Source organism: Leuciscus leuciscus (genome assembly GCF_965113295.1).
Source record: "Leuciscus leuciscus genome assembly, chromosome: 6".
NCBI lineage: Eukaryota > Metazoa > Chordata > Actinopteri > Cypriniformes > Leuciscidae > Leuciscus > Leuciscus leuciscus.
Genome location: NC_138730.1, coordinates 16,993,074 through 17,007,802, shown reverse-complemented (window position 1 = coordinate 17,007,802; position 14,729 = coordinate 16,993,074). Strand labels below are relative to the sequence as shown.

At 36.1% G+C, this 14,729-nt stretch overlaps 2 protein-coding genes across 8 annotated transcripts in view; one reads left to right on the top strand and one right to left on the bottom strand.

Moving 5' to 3' along the window:
• Positions 1-4,085, bottom strand: part of LOC309501830 (phospholipid scramblase 2) — a 21,476-nt gene extending 17,391 nt beyond the window's left edge. Inside the window, exons 1-3 of one of the 4 annotated variants that reach the window (XR_014206989.1) lie at positions 3,996-4,085; positions 1,443-1,519; positions 73-140 (exon numbers count right to left, since the gene is read on the bottom strand). Coding sequence is in view for 2 of the 4 variants with exons in the window: in XM_082174125.1 (XP_082030251.1) it covers positions 73-129 (57 nt within the window). In the remaining 2 variants the exon portion in view is untranslated. Of the gene's footprint in view, positions 1-72; positions 1,139-1,442; positions 1,520-3,446; positions 3,815-3,995 lie in introns of those variants that run through there. The other 3 variants (XR_014206990.1, XM_082174125.1, XM_082174124.1) reach the window with 3 other exon arrangements.
• fubp1 (far upstream element (FUSE) binding protein 1) lies at positions 4,079-14,729 on the top strand. 4 transcript variants are annotated; one of them, XM_082173998.1, is made up of 20 exons: positions 4,080-4,242; positions 4,816-4,909; positions 6,281-6,316; positions 6,427-6,463; positions 6,598-6,644; positions 6,756-6,827; positions 6,918-6,975; positions 7,070-7,232; positions 9,334-9,432; positions 9,526-9,672; positions 9,780-9,882; positions 9,970-10,212; positions 10,317-10,477; positions 10,926-11,071; positions 11,180-11,256; positions 11,402-11,527; positions 11,832-11,906; positions 13,580-13,639; positions 13,907-14,064; positions 14,350-14,729. In XM_082173998.1, the coding sequence occupies exons 1-20, from the start codon at positions 4,150-4,152 to the stop codon at positions 14,356-14,358; spliced, it is 2,004 nt and encodes a 667-aa protein (XP_082030124.1). In that variant the 5' UTR covers positions 4,080-4,149; the 3' UTR covers positions 14,359-14,729. The 4 variants fall into 4 exon arrangements, with proteins under 4 accessions (XP_082030123.1, XP_082030124.1, XP_082030126.1 ...); XM_082173997.1 differs by having other exon boundaries at positions 4,079-4,242; positions 13,907-14,729; XM_082174000.1 differs by lacking the exon at positions 11,832-11,906 and having other exon boundaries at positions 13,907-14,729.

Genomic DNA, 14,729 nt, shown 5'->3' with positions numbered 1-14,729 from the left:
AAAATAACACAGACATAATGATAAATATGATTATTTATTAATATTAAAAAAGCATCTCCAGCCTTATCTGACCCAGGTCAAGGTCTCCAGATGAGAAGGACAGTGGTACGGGTCTGAGGAAGGTATCATTGCGGTGTCCTCTGGAGCATAAACAGAAATGTTTATGTATCAAACAGCTTTGTTAAACAAATTATTACACGCTGAAATCTATATTATCAATAAAAAATGGATGTCATCCTTCATACACAACATTCAAGCAGGTTTATGATCTTCATATCTGCAGTTTTATAATACACTAATAATGTATATTTTAATGCTATAACATTGAAAAACATTATTATTTGATTCAGTGCACTTATATTTGTCTTTCATGGTACCTTGTGAAAAAGAAGTGCTTTATAATATTGAATGTGAACTTGTAGTGTACTTAAAATCTTAAAAAGTATAGTTGTTGACACAGTAATATATTTTAAAACATCATTACAAATATGCAATTACAAATATACTTAAATACATGACATACAAGTTTAATGGAAGTTAGATTATATTTTAGTTTAAATGTCTGTCAGAACGTTTGGCAGTGCACTTTAACCATATTTCAAAGACATATAAAGATGCACTTAAGTCCTACTAAAGTGGGTCAACAACTTAAGTACTCTTAAGTTCTGCAACATTTAATATAACTTTAAAATAATACATTTTCATTTAATAGTAAATAACATGCAATTAAGTGTCTGAAAACATTACATTAATTTCACACTATGGCCATTCGTTTAAAGTATGTTATTTCCATAGCGAGTAGCCTATTTTTTAAGTTTGCTAAAGTGTGCACTTATATAGCTTGCCTCGGCCATAGTCTGAATCTGCACAGGGAAAGTTAAAAAAGTTAAAAAACTCCCCTGACAATTCCATATTTGATTTTAGAGTGAAAGGAGGACATCAATATTGTTTATACAGTTAAATATCATTATTACATTTATAGATCATAATAAATGCAATGGTAAAAACTCCATAACACATACAATTTCATTAATTTATATTAAATAGAAAAAGTAAAACATGATTTAAAATGAAATGATTTTAAAGGATCTCATATTGAGAGATATACCACATACCCATGATGTTCGTCTGTGGCACTGAACAGTAAAGGTTTCTCTCATGAACATACCTACCTTCTTCTTTTTTTTTCCAGCAAGGTGTTTGTGGTTGACCCACTTTCAGGTTTAGTTACTTCTGGTTTTAACAGCTTGAAAATGTTCCGTTAATTCTGGTAATTTTATCCATGTAAATAAATATACCATTGCAGGCATTTTTCCTTGATTTTCTTGTTTGCAACTATTGGATATCGGCTTGATCAAATTTCTAGCGATTGTTGCAGTTTGGACCTCATCCAGGCTATAAGTCAATTCATTATTTATTTATTTTGTAGTGTAGGTGCTCACCTTTATAAATGGATGTGTTTCTTTCTCATCAGCCTCAATTTGTCAGTTGCCACTTCATAACCACTTCAACTATGTTTCTGAAACCAAGTAACAGCAATAGCATTTTTTCCCTTTTCAAACAGTTTTCATACAGTTTGTGTGGGAAAATTAACCATGGTTTTATTTGAGTAAAAGTGTAGTATAGTGTTTCTTTTCTTTTTATTTCTGTGGTTGTTACATTGTATGGTTTACATATTTAGAAGAATTTTCAACTTTGTGCTTTGTTGGCTACAGTGCTTTGAGCACTGACTGGAAGTGCCATACAAAGTAAAGATAGTATCACTAGCATAAGAAAGCCTATCAATTGTCATGTTATGTCAATAGGCCTTTATCTCATTTCCTGGTTTCGGAACGTTTGAAATCGTCAAGCAGTGTATGGCAAGCCGTCTTAACATTTAATCTTTAAAACCTACTAGTCTCTATTTTTATGCTACTAGTACTTATTTTTTTTTAAGCACTAGTATCTATTCCATTAAGTACTAGTGCTTATTCATTAGCTGCTTATTCTTTAGATACTAGTGCATGTTCTTTAGATACTACCTTCTTAAAAGATACTAGTAGTTATTCATTAGATTATAGTGCCTATTAAATTGGTACTAGTACTTATTTATTAGATACTAGTGCTTATTCATTAGTTACTACTAGTACTTATTCATTGGATATAGGACTTATTCTTTAGATACTAGTACCTATTAAATAGATACTAGTACTTATTCATTAGATACTAGTACTTATTTCAATAGTGACTAGTAACTATTCTTTTGACTTCTACTGGGATCTGTCATTCAGATATCAACTATTCAGTTCTGACTAGTGTGTATTCCAATTGTGACTAGTACGTATACAGTATATTAGATACTAGTACCTATTACTAGATACTAGTATTTATTCAATAAATAGTCATTAGATACTAGTACCTATTAAATATATACTAGTACGTATTCACTAGTACTTATTCAACAGATACTAGTACATATTCATTAGATACTAGTTCCTAATAAATAGATACTTATTAATTAGCTACTAGTACGTATTCAATAGATTCCAGTACCTATTTATAAGATACTAGTATTTATTCCAAATGTTACTAAGATTTTTTATTTTACTAGTAAGATTTTTAATTGAACTCAACAGTGGCCGTTCTGACTAGTCATGACATAAGACGAGTAAAAAAGCAGCTGTGACTAGTAAAATAAGAATAGCTACTAGTAACAATTACAAAAGATACTAGTGTCTAATAAATAAGTACTAGTATCTATTGAATAAGTACTAGTAGCTAATTAATAAGTACTAGTATCTAATGAATAAGTAGTATCTATTGAATAAGTACTAGTAGCTAATGAATAAGTACTAAGAATCTATTTAATAGGTAGTATCTAATGACTTAGTACTAGTACTTATTGAATAAATACTAGTATCTAGTAATAGGTATTAGTATCTAAAAAACAAGTAGTATCTAATAAATAACTACTAGTATCATAATACGTACTAGTCACAATTGGAATACACGCTAGTCAGAACTGAATAGTTGATATCTGAATGACAGATCCCCATAGAAGTCAATGGCAAAAAAAATGATTTGTTACTAGTAACAAAAGAATAGTTACTAGTCACTATTGAAATAAGTACTAGTATCTAATGAATAAGTAATGGTATCTATTTAATAGGTACTAGTATCTAATTAATAAGTAGGCTACTAGTATCTAATAATAAATACTATAGTAACTAATGAATAAGTACTAGTACCAATTTAATAGGCACTAGAATCTAATAAGTAGCCTACTAGTGTCTTTTTAATAGGTACTAGTACTAGTAATAAGTACTAGTACTTAATGGAAAAGATACTAGTATCAAAAAAAGTAAGTACTAGTAGCATAAAAATAGATACTTTTAAGGATCAAATGTTAAAACGCCTTTGCCATAAGCAGTGTAGGCTACTCGCACTTCCGGTGGTTACTTAGTTACCTTTAGTTGAAAAGTAGGTCAGTAAACTTAAATAAAATTGCGATATAGACCAGTGTCTGTCTATATTTAACCGCATAAAGACTATTTAAATAGGAATCATGCATGTTCTGCGTGTCTCTGTGAATGAATGGCACAGACGCGCTGTTTCCATAGACAGTATAATGCTGTTTCAGACTCAAAGGTCTACACGGCAACCCGTCAAAATAAAAGTTTGGTTTAACCTTTGAATAAAGTTTTGCTTAAATCATTACATTTTAAATAATTGGTTATAACAATTTAATTAAACCATTCAAATGGAATCAAGAAAACAAAAACAAAAAAAGAAACTTTTGGGAGATGCGAGAGCGAAGTAACGTTAGTCCAGTGATAATTAACAAGCAGCCATGGTGAACGCAATAACCAGAAGACGTTCTATTGTGATGGTGTTTTCAAGAAGACTATATCTAATGTGAGTGTACATCATTTAATCACATTTCTAAGTTTTCATATATGATAACTATAGTAATAAATATGTTATTTTGGTAGAAACAACATTCGGAGCCACGGTACGTTTTGGAAGGAAGGATGGACTTTTATTCCATTTCCGCTGTAGCGTGCCAACCGGAAGTTGGATCAGGGTCGAGGCGGCTGCAGTCAGTTCTCTTCATCACTCTCGCGCGTGACGGCCATCTTCCTTCAGCTCGAGAAGACTGTTCCTGCAGACATGGCCGACTATTCTAACGTGGCTCCGCCGTCCTCAAACTCCGGTGCAGGGATGAACGATGCTTTTAAAGACGCCCTTCAGAGGGCCAGACAAGTGAGTACTTCGAAAGAGTCTGAAAATATTTAGTATCTTCAAGCTTTCCACGTAAAAAAACAAAATGAAGCCTAGCGAGCTCGTTTGCTAATGTGAGGCCTTGATGCGTTGCAACAAAGAGGTTTCAGTTTAGCGGTTTTTTTGTACTATTTACTTCCTTATTTCAAGGTTTAGCGGAAGCAGATTGTCGTGTTGCAAATAATGCTTATGTCCTATAGTATAGACTAAAAGGAAAACAAATAGTTTTATCTCCACATTATTCGATATTTACGTGAGCTGTAACTTACACACAAACAAACGGGCACTTAGGTGGAATTAGGCCATTGGATAAAGGATGGCCTCTAATAGATTCCGTAGATGGTTTCGGTTTAGCCATTTTATAGGCTAAATAAGCGAAGTTTCTACTAATGTATAGATTAAGCGAAACTTTTTTTTTTGTTGCTGCCGAGTCGAACTAGTTTTGTTCAGGAGAACCGTAGAGACTCAGATAGACCTCGTACTGTTACAGGCTTGTTGTGATTTTACCGAATAATCGAAAACCGTTTAACTTTGTAATTCACAATATCTTTATAGATAGCGGCAAAAATAGGAGGTGATGGTATACCACCCTCTCCATCCTCCAATGAGTTTGGTTATGGAGGACAGAAGAGGCCCCTTGAAGATGGAGGTAAGTTCTCAGGAGCCATGTTGCGGCTTTATTGTTCATATTGGTCAGTGTAAACCACATTATTATTGGCTTGTATTCTTAACTTGTGATCTTAAGATTATGGTGGGACAATTTTTGTTTAATTAGCCTAAATGAATGTGCTATATTTTGAGCCTAGCCAAACCTTTTAAGTAATGCCACATGTTCATATTTTCATAAAACAATAAAAATGTTGGCAAAAAGCATGTACTTTTTATATTAATTATTTGAGGACTGTTACATTCGCTTAAAATAAATGAAACTAATATTTTAAGTACATTCAAGCACTAAGTCGAGCATGTGTCCAAGCAAGGCTCTCTGTAAAAATGCTTTGAAACAAAGTTTATTGTTGAAAGAGTTATACAAAACTTATAAATAAACCAAATGCAAGATTCCTAACCAAGAGATGGCAAAAAAGAGCCTGATCTGTTCAAACACACAGGGGTTCTTGGATGGTCCCATCGAGCTGCTTCAAATAACTTTTCCAGACGTGTTTTCCTACCTTATTTGTGGTGTGAACGCTTAAGCCAACTCTTTTAAGCAGTTTGGACATTATAAATCTGTATAACTATAAAATAAATCTAGAAATAAAATTACAAAGCCACATTTTGGTTTTCACTGTTTTGCTTCTATGCTGGAAGCTGAAAAAAATCACATTTTCCATGCTAGTCGTGAGAATGGCGATTGATGATACAGCAAGCGTACAATGTTCCTATGTTGGATACAATGTCCACATTCACTACTGCTCAGTCTCTACCACTGTATTTGTTTCCTAAAACATATGTACATATACATACAGGGCTGTGCAATCCCTAGTTGATGAGAACAGTTACTTCATATTACATGTTCAATTAATCCAAAAAGTACATGTTTATTAAAGTAACAAATTAAAATAGTATAACCACATCAATTATTAAATATATTAAACTTAAAAGAATTACAAGAAAAACAAATAAAACAAAAGGCCTCCAGCCCAGGACCACACTGGAAAAAGGAGCGTCGTTTTATCAGTCTGTTAAATGCTGGTAATCCACCGCACCTGTCACTCAGCTCCACCCTGCAAACACACAAGACACACACAAAACCTCACCACAGTTCAAGGAGCAGGAGCTACACCGGGTGGTGGAAACACCTATGGTGGTCACTTTTGTGTTATTTTTTTATTATTATTTTTTTTATACAAGTCACCAAGTTTCATGCCATTCCAATTAAGCAGAAAAAAATATCCAAAATGTAACATTTTCTGCCTAAAATGACTATCAGAGGGTTAAAGGTTTTTCTTATGGATTGTTTGCTGTAAGAGGCTGATATGTAGTAACCATATGGTTAACTTGGTCTTTTTGTCCTCTTTAGATCAACCAGAAACCAAGAAGGTTCCACCAAGTGATCGTAAGCATTGATTGTTCCACATTGAACTGATTACCTATTAAAAATGTTTTACAAAGATGTGGCTATGTTGTTCGGTCATCTCATAAGTTCATGCTTTTTTTTTGCACCAGCTTTTTCATCTGTAATGGGAGGCATGGGTGGCCCAAGGTACATTTATTTTAAACAAAGTATTTAATGCAAATATATTTCAAATATTAATGCTTTTTTTTCCCTTTTTTACATATTAAGTACATTTCTGCTTTGCATATTTCTTCAAATTATGCTATCGTGTCTTTATTTAGGTCTATATCAGAAGAGTACAAGGTTCCAGATGGCATGGTCGGCTTCAGTAAGTTGTCCGATTCGTTTTTTCCGAATTCATATCCACGACTAGAGGCTTTGGAGGACTTTCATTTAAATCTCATCAATAATCCAGTGTTAATTAATCACTCATCTGCAGTCATTGGAAGAGGAGGAGAACAGATTTCAAGAATCCAGCAGGACTCAGGCTGCAAAATACAGATTGCTCCCGGTGAGTCAAAATGCCGTGCCCTGACATTGTGTATCTGAGGCTCTTTGAAGCATAAATGAAAATACTCTTATTCTGCACTCTACCCAACAGACAGTGGTGGCATGCCTGAGAGGTCAGTGACATTAACAGGCTCACCTGATGCTATCCAGTGAGTATCTTTACATGTTTAAAAACATTTCATGGTTAAAATGGGTATGGTGTTTTAGAAGTGGGTGAAAACAAATGTCCATTTTCCATAATAGGGGTGCAAAGAGGTTACTCTCAGAGATTGTAGAGAAAGGCAGACCGTCTCCTGCATTTCACCACAATGATGGACCAGGGATGTCTGTTCAGGAGATTATGGTCCCAGCCTCCAAAGCAGGTCTGGTCATTGGAAAGGGAGGAGAAACAATCAAACAGTTACAGGTAAGGTTCACAGATGTTTAGCAGACTGGTTTATTTAGTGTTCAGTTAACCTGTTAACCCTCACCAGTGCGTCGGCGCACTGAAGCGTTTTTTTATTTATTTAGTTCAAAGTTACTATCAGATTAAATGTTTTACCTTGACAAACTATACATCATTAAAAAGATATAAGACTCAAGTTTCAGTATTTGACAACTATTGTATTCTGAGAAACTTATAGTGACAGTTATGTCTTATTTTGTGTCAGGAGTTATGAAATGGAAAAATGCGTTGATCCCTTTAATATGAATTATGACCGTCAGCTGGTCCATTCAGAAAAAAAAACTCCGTGCTGTTGTCATGACAGTGCTATACAAAACAACGTCCCTCAGGGCTTTTAGCTCAAAAATGTGCAGACTTGGAGAAATATTGATATATTCTCATAGATTCACATCATATTTCTATAGACAGGAATAATATTTATTGAATTTATACCCAAATGCGTCGATGTAATCATTATGAGCGCTTCTTACTGAGATGTGCTGTGTTTTCAATTCATACCTATAGCCTGAGGGCGCTATATGCACAATAATACTCCATATATGGAACATGAAGAAGAGACATAATCATGTGACCTTCAAGGACGTCACTGATAGCAGCTACACACAAAGCTAACACAGAGATCGCTGTAATATGCAGATATAGTCGTTTTGAAGACAATAAACATGATTGCAAATGATATTTGATATTTGAGTGTTCTTCAAGCAATGCCAGGTATTTTTATAATAATAGATTATATTTATAATGTAATGCTAATCGATATAGACTTTATCATCGTGCATACTATAAATAATATATTTTCTTTCTGATTTGTTTTTATCTGAAGCCAAATTAGATCACAGAAGATTATTTAAAACAATCGACTTGCGTTATAAAATAAGTTTGAAGCACAAACATAGTTTTAATCTCATAAATGGTCGTGTATTGATGGTGTGCTAAGCTAACATGCTAGCTAGCTCAGGTGCACCTGTCACCTAGAAGTTATTCTTTTATGGGTTTTTTTTCTAAATAGTAATGCTTTTCTGAAATGTTTTAGTGCATTTGATACAGTTTCAAATATAAGTGAGAACTTTGATAAAATAAATTAGGGACTGAAACCCTATGAATAGCCTGTGAATAGCCAGTCGTTAGTAACTATAATGCAGACAAAAGATATGCATATTTAGATCCATAACCAGGCTGGAGAGGTGTGTGAATGTGTACTGGGGAGACTGAGACTGAATGGGGCTCGTTTGCACCACAAAACAATAGAGACAATAGACTGAATAGATGACTTAGATGATGGCTAAACATCAGTAGCATTTTTAGAGTCTAATCAAAATAAAGTAATTTGACATGATCTTGAAAAACATTTAACTAAATACAGAGTTTTAGACTTATCATTTTCAGATTTTAAATATAACATGGTCACACATATGTCTTTAGCTGCAGTGCATTTCTAGATTGCTCCAGGGCCCACTTCAATTTTATTTTCATGAATATGTTTAATAAAAATAAATTTCTAATAACTTTACAAAACTTTGAAGCTATTTAAAAAATGTTTTTTTCATTATGACAATAATTAATTCTACATTTACAATAAACTACCAGGTGTCAGCTTTCAAATGAGATCATACTTGTGCTTTTAGTGCAAAGGGTTCATGAACTGTATCTGTTTCAGTTTGGGTATGTCATTTCTGGGGATTTTTCAAAAGTGGCGTTGCAGCTTAACAGGTTAAAGCTGGTTTGGAATTCCTACTTGTTCTCTGACTTCGGACCATAAAGACTTTAATCTCTTTACATGGTTTCCAGACATGTAATTACTAATTTAACGGAATCCTGCTGAGAGGGAGAGGAAAAAAAAAGAGTTCTTTCACTATTCTTTCTCCTATGCTCTCACTATTCTTTAACCCCCCCTTGCTTGTACTATTCTGAATAATGTCAGAAACAAGTTTAAGTGATTTTTGTATATTGCCTCTTTATGATGAATCGCTTGCATTCCCCGTTTGTGAGTCTCTTTGGATAAAAGCATCTGCTAAATGAATAAATGTAAAATATAATTGTTCAACATTTATTTGTTTAACAGGAACGTGCTGGAGTCAAAATGGTCATGATTCAAGATGGACCCCAAAACACAGGTGCTGATAAACCGCTCAGGATCTCCGGCGATCCTTTTAAAGTTCAGGTGAGTACATTAAGGCATTTGTATTGCTTCATCGTAATTATACTAAATTATGGATAATATCTATTTTTAAATGGCATGTCTTGGTCTGTACAGCAAGCTAAAGACATGGTGATGGATCTGATCAGAGATCAGGGTTTCCGGGAACAGAGAGGAGAATATGGTTCTAGAGCTGGAGGTGGTGGTGGTAATGGTGGTGGTGGTGGAGGAGGAGGAGGAGGAGGAGGAGAAGGTGGTCTGGATGTAAGTACTGTTTGATGAGATTTACCTAATATTTTGACTCTTTGTTATTTTATACATTAAAATTGTAAAGGCAATTGACTATTGAAACTCTTTTGCTGTTGCTTTAGGTCCCTGTGCCAAGGTTTGCAGTGGGAATTGTGATTGGCAGGAATGGTGAAATGATCAAGAAGATTCAGAATGATACTGGTGTGAGGATTCAGTTCAAACCAGGTGAATAAGTTTATATGCACTTCAATGTAAAAGCAAAAACTAAATCGGATTCAGATCTTTGACACAAATGCTTGTCCTTTGCTTTAGATGATGGCACTACACCAGAGAGGATCGCTCAGATCATGGGGCCTCCAGACAGGGCTCAGCATGCAGCAGATATAATTACTGACCTACTGAGAAGTGTGCAGGCAGGGGGCCCCCCTGGTCACGGTGGGGGCAGAGGGAGAGGCCGTGGGCAGGGAAATTGGAACATGGGCGGCCCTCCTGGAGGCCTGCAAGAATTCACTTTCACTGTGCCTTCCATGAAGACCGGCCTCATTATTGGCAAAGGTTAGTTGTTGCTGATAATTACTTTACCTTTGAAAGGAATATGCAATTTTATGTTAATTGGGTAAATGAATTAACTTTTTTAATAATATTTTCTCTCTCTCTAGGGGGTGAAACAATTAAGAGCATCAGCCAGCAGTCCGGAGCCAGGATAGAATTACAAAGAAACCCTCCACCTAATTCAGACCCTAATATAAAGATCTTCACCGTCCGTGGATCACCCCAACAGATTGATTACGCCAGGCAACTGGTTGAGGAAAAAATTGGAGTTGAGTGCCCTGGTTTCCTAACAATTTTTTTTTGGTGAACATGAAATGCTGCTCAGACACAGTTTATTTCTAGCTTATTGACAAGCGCTTGTGTGAGGGGGTTATGAGAGAGCTGCAACTTTAGTTTAAAAGAATACAAAGATGTTTTTCTTTTGGAGAAAAATAGTGCAGAAACTGGACAAAGATGAAACTTCCTAGAGCGCATGTGTCGACGGCCTGCTTTCGCACACTATCAAATGGAGTATACTTTGAAAGAAATCTATTTTAGGCTTTAGTCCCACCCTCTGCCAAGTTATTAAGAGAACATACTTTTTGAGGGTGAAGGGAAGGTTAATGTTTTTGATGAAAGATTGAGGGCATATTAAGTACTGCAACATTCTGTAAAAAAAATGAGAATTGTCAATTTTGATTTCATTCTGGCACTAAAATTATTTTGTTTTATTATAGGGTCCAGTTAGCCCTATGGGTGGCCCTCATGGTCCTCCTGGGCCCCACGGAGGTCCTTCTCATGGCCCCCCTGGTCCACAGGGACCCCCTGCTCCCATGGGCCCATACAACCCTGGGCCCTATGGCCAGGGCCCTCCTGGACCACAGTAAGACATTTCTGCTTCATGATGTTTAGCATATTGTTAGTGTTTTAATTTTTCCTTAAGGAGTCAATTAAATTTGAGAAACTTAGTGCATCTTATTTTTTTCCTCAGTGGTCCTCCAGCACCATACCAGCCTCAAGGCTGGGGCAACGGATACCCCCACTGGCAGCAAGGGCAGCCAGATCCCAGTAAGTGCCCACATTTGTGCAAATTAGGGTTGGTTCAGAGTGATATTACTCAAGTTCTTTTCCTCATTGCTAGTCAAAGTCATTGCCACTTCAGTTGCCTGTTGGAGGAAAAATGAAATTGGCTAAGCGGTTGTTTGTTCTCCAGATAAAGCAGCAGCTGATGCTAATGCTGCTGCATGGGCAGCCTATTATTCTCAGTACCAGCAGCAGCCCCAGGGCCCCATGACACCCACCTCAGCAGCCCCAGGCACAACCCAGTCCAATGGACAAGGTATTTTTTTACCTGCACTCCACAAAAACGCCACCCTCCCTTTACTGTAGACCTACAGTCTGTTGTACAGTAGCACCTAGTAGGCTTTCAGTGTAGCCATCACTGCACAGTACAATGTTTTTTTATTTTTTTATGGTCTTTATCCGTTGATCTGGGGTGGCCTTTTTCGACTAGCACTCATGGACAGGGCAGTTTCTGAGACGCTCAACCTGTTTGTGCAAAGTGCGTCACCTAGCCAGGTGGAGGACTTTCTGCAGCCTTTGAAAGAATGGTTGTCAATTTCTCATTGTACCATTTTTAACAGGTGACCCACAAGCTCCAGTTCAAAGTGGACAGTCAGATTACACCAAGGCCTGGGAGGAATATTACAAGAAATTGGGTATAAATATTTTGTAGCTTCAGGTTATTTTCTTTGAGAGAGAGCAGGTTAAATAGCAGCAGGGCTTGAATAGCCAATCTGTCCTTTTTTACTTGTGGAGTCTTGCGAGGGAAATTAGTGGCGTGAGAATTTTGTTTTTGGTGCTTGTCCACAGAAATATTGGTCTCAAACCCTGCTGTTCAGAATGAGGAGCTGTAGTGTCTTCAACAGGTAGAATAGGATTAACACATTGACAACCATGAATGAGATTGTACTTCTCATTTTCGTATATGCCTACAATGGATAAATGCCTACAATGGATAAATATCTACATTTCCAAATTTGTGCCTTCTATTACTGTATTTCAATGCCGGTTGCACTTATAAATAGAGCTGGACAATAACGATAATTATCGCGATACAATTTCTCGAATACAATTATAACAAAATTCATTGAAGAACACAAATGTCTCTGTGATTTAAACTAGTTTAAACCAGATGAAACCGCGCTGACATTCTCAACAGCACTGAGAAACACGAGAGAAATTGTGCCATGAACGATTCCAGTTAGGCTTTTCAATCTACACCATCATTTAGCATGGATTTACACTAACTGGCCGGCCCACTGGGAAAACTTCCGGTGCTCCAGGTATCCACATGGTATTGTGGCAGAAATGTGGTATTTTTATATTATTAATGTAGACGTGTATTAAAGGAGTAATGGAATATGATTGTTGTCATTAAGTTATAGCATTTGTATTTAAAATGTTTTTCATAAAATGTAACTATGGTATTTACCATGGTGGTAAGGTGCTATGTGTGGTTTTACCTATGGTCATCATGATCTAAATGAATACTATGGATGACCAATGGTTAATTTGAACAAAAGTAGAGTCCTAACTCAAATCAGAATACTAAAATTTGACCATATGAGGTTTTCAATTTTTTACAAATGTTACTGTTTTTGTTAGTAAACAAATTTACATCTGCATCCCAACTTGAGCTACTGCTACTGACAAATGTGCATTTCTAGAAGACAAAAGGTCCTGTTATTAATATTGCAGCCTACACTGCAAACTGTGGCGAAGATGCGCATTATCAAAGTCGGGCAACATAAACTATCACACGTTAGAACATGCAGAAAATAAGAACGTTTTTAGAGGTATTTCTTAAGGACTTGCAAGTTAACTTGTGCATATTTTGATGTAAAAAAAAATATTTTATTATAAATGCTTTGAATATTCTACCTCCGATTGGTAAATGTTCACCTTTTTGGCAAGTTTTTGTCATGTTCTGAGAGTAAAGAGTAGTTTAAAACCACAATTAACTTTCTGGTTGTGACAAATTTTAACTCGGGAGCAAAAAAATGCCTTTTAAACTTGAAAGAAATAAAGATTTGACATTTATCGTGATAATTATTGATAGTCACTTTTTTTTTGGCCATATCGCCCAGCCCTACTTATAAATATTAAATTTCAAATTTCTGAAATTTGAAAGCCTTAATCTTCAATTAATGTTTTAATTGAACCGTTATTCTAATGTTAGTAAAATATTTGGTTTTTGTCTGATAAATTTGGCGGTAGACTTGTAGTCTAGTTGCATGTTTTGAACAGAATTGTCAGTAGATAATTCAGTAATATGTGATTTGTTCTGTGTAGACACGAGATTAACGTCTTTTAGATCTTGTGTCTTCAGGTCAAGGACAACCTCAACAGGACTACACAAAGGCATGGGAAGAGTACTATAAGAAACAAGGTGAGACATGAATGTGAACGTACATGGATTTCTAAAAGTTTTGGGCAGCTGCAACTCTTTCACAGTCCTCTGCAGTAGAGCTGCTGTGGACTCGGCTGCCCTAGAGTAAAGTTGTGGGTTTCTGTCCCGGCTATCGGAGGTCGTGTTGCCGGGGTCGTTCCCCCACTTACAAACATTGTCAGGACTTGTTTAGCTTTAACCATGTACTAAGTGGTGATTTATTGTTGTTGTTCTCTCTTTAATGCTTTGTGTTTTGTTTAATCTCAGGTCAAGCTGCTCCTCAGGCGGCGGCAGCAGCGGCGACGTCTCAGCCAGGAGGTCAGCCGGATTACAGTGCGGCGTGGGCAGAGTACTACCGCCAACAGGCAGCGTACTACGGCCAAGGCGCCCCTCAGGCGATGGGAGCTGCACCCCAGGCTCAGCAGGTACACTCCCACTAAAACACTTTGCCTTATGCTCTCTTCAGATGTGCATGTGTACTGTTTTTGTTCCCCCCCTTTTTTTTCTTTTTTTTCTTCTAACATTTACTTCCACAGGGTCAGCAGGTTTCCAGATGAGTCATCGACACAACACTTAACCAAACACTTTCCTCCTCAAACAGGCTTCTTTTATCTATTTTCTTTTATTTATTTTTTTATTTTGGGAGGGTGTTGCATAAATGTTTCTGCTCTTAACATGTTGTGTATTTCTTATGTATTTCTTCTGCACAGGGCCAGTAATGTGAAGTGGACATAAAGTAAATGCTACATTGTCAGAAAAAAACCTTTGTTAAATGTTTGGATGCAGACGCCATGATGAAGATCTTAATTTCATTGGTTTGAGTGTTTATGCTAGATCGCAGACCGGCTCCAAAGTCAAGTATATATATATTTTTTCCTTTTTGTTTTGCCACTCTTGTAAATGAACGGTTTGTTTTTAGTCGGGTAATATTGGTCATTCCAGCTCCTGTATCTCCTGTATCTCATGTAGTTTTGAGACTAATCTATAGAAATTTCCATGTAAATCATCTCAGTTTTAATATGATATGCCTGTTGTGTTTTGCAATAAAACAATGAAACCTCCTGTGTTGGTAAGTGGGGTGCAAAATTGG

Bases quoted from the DNA above. Each gene is read 5' to 3' on its own strand.
- fubp1 (XM_082173997.1), top strand. From the start codon at position 4,150: ATGGCCGACTATTCTAACGTGGCTCCGCCGTCCTCAAACTCCGGTGCA. The intron at 9,673-9,779 runs GTAAGTACTGTT...CTGTTGCTTTAG, and splicing joins GAGGAGAAGGTGGTCTGGAT to GTCCCTGTGCCAAGGTTTGC. The intron at 9,883-9,969 runs GTGAATAAGTTT...CCTTTGCTTTAG, and splicing joins GAGGATTCAGTTCAAACCAG to ATGATGGCACTACACCAGAG.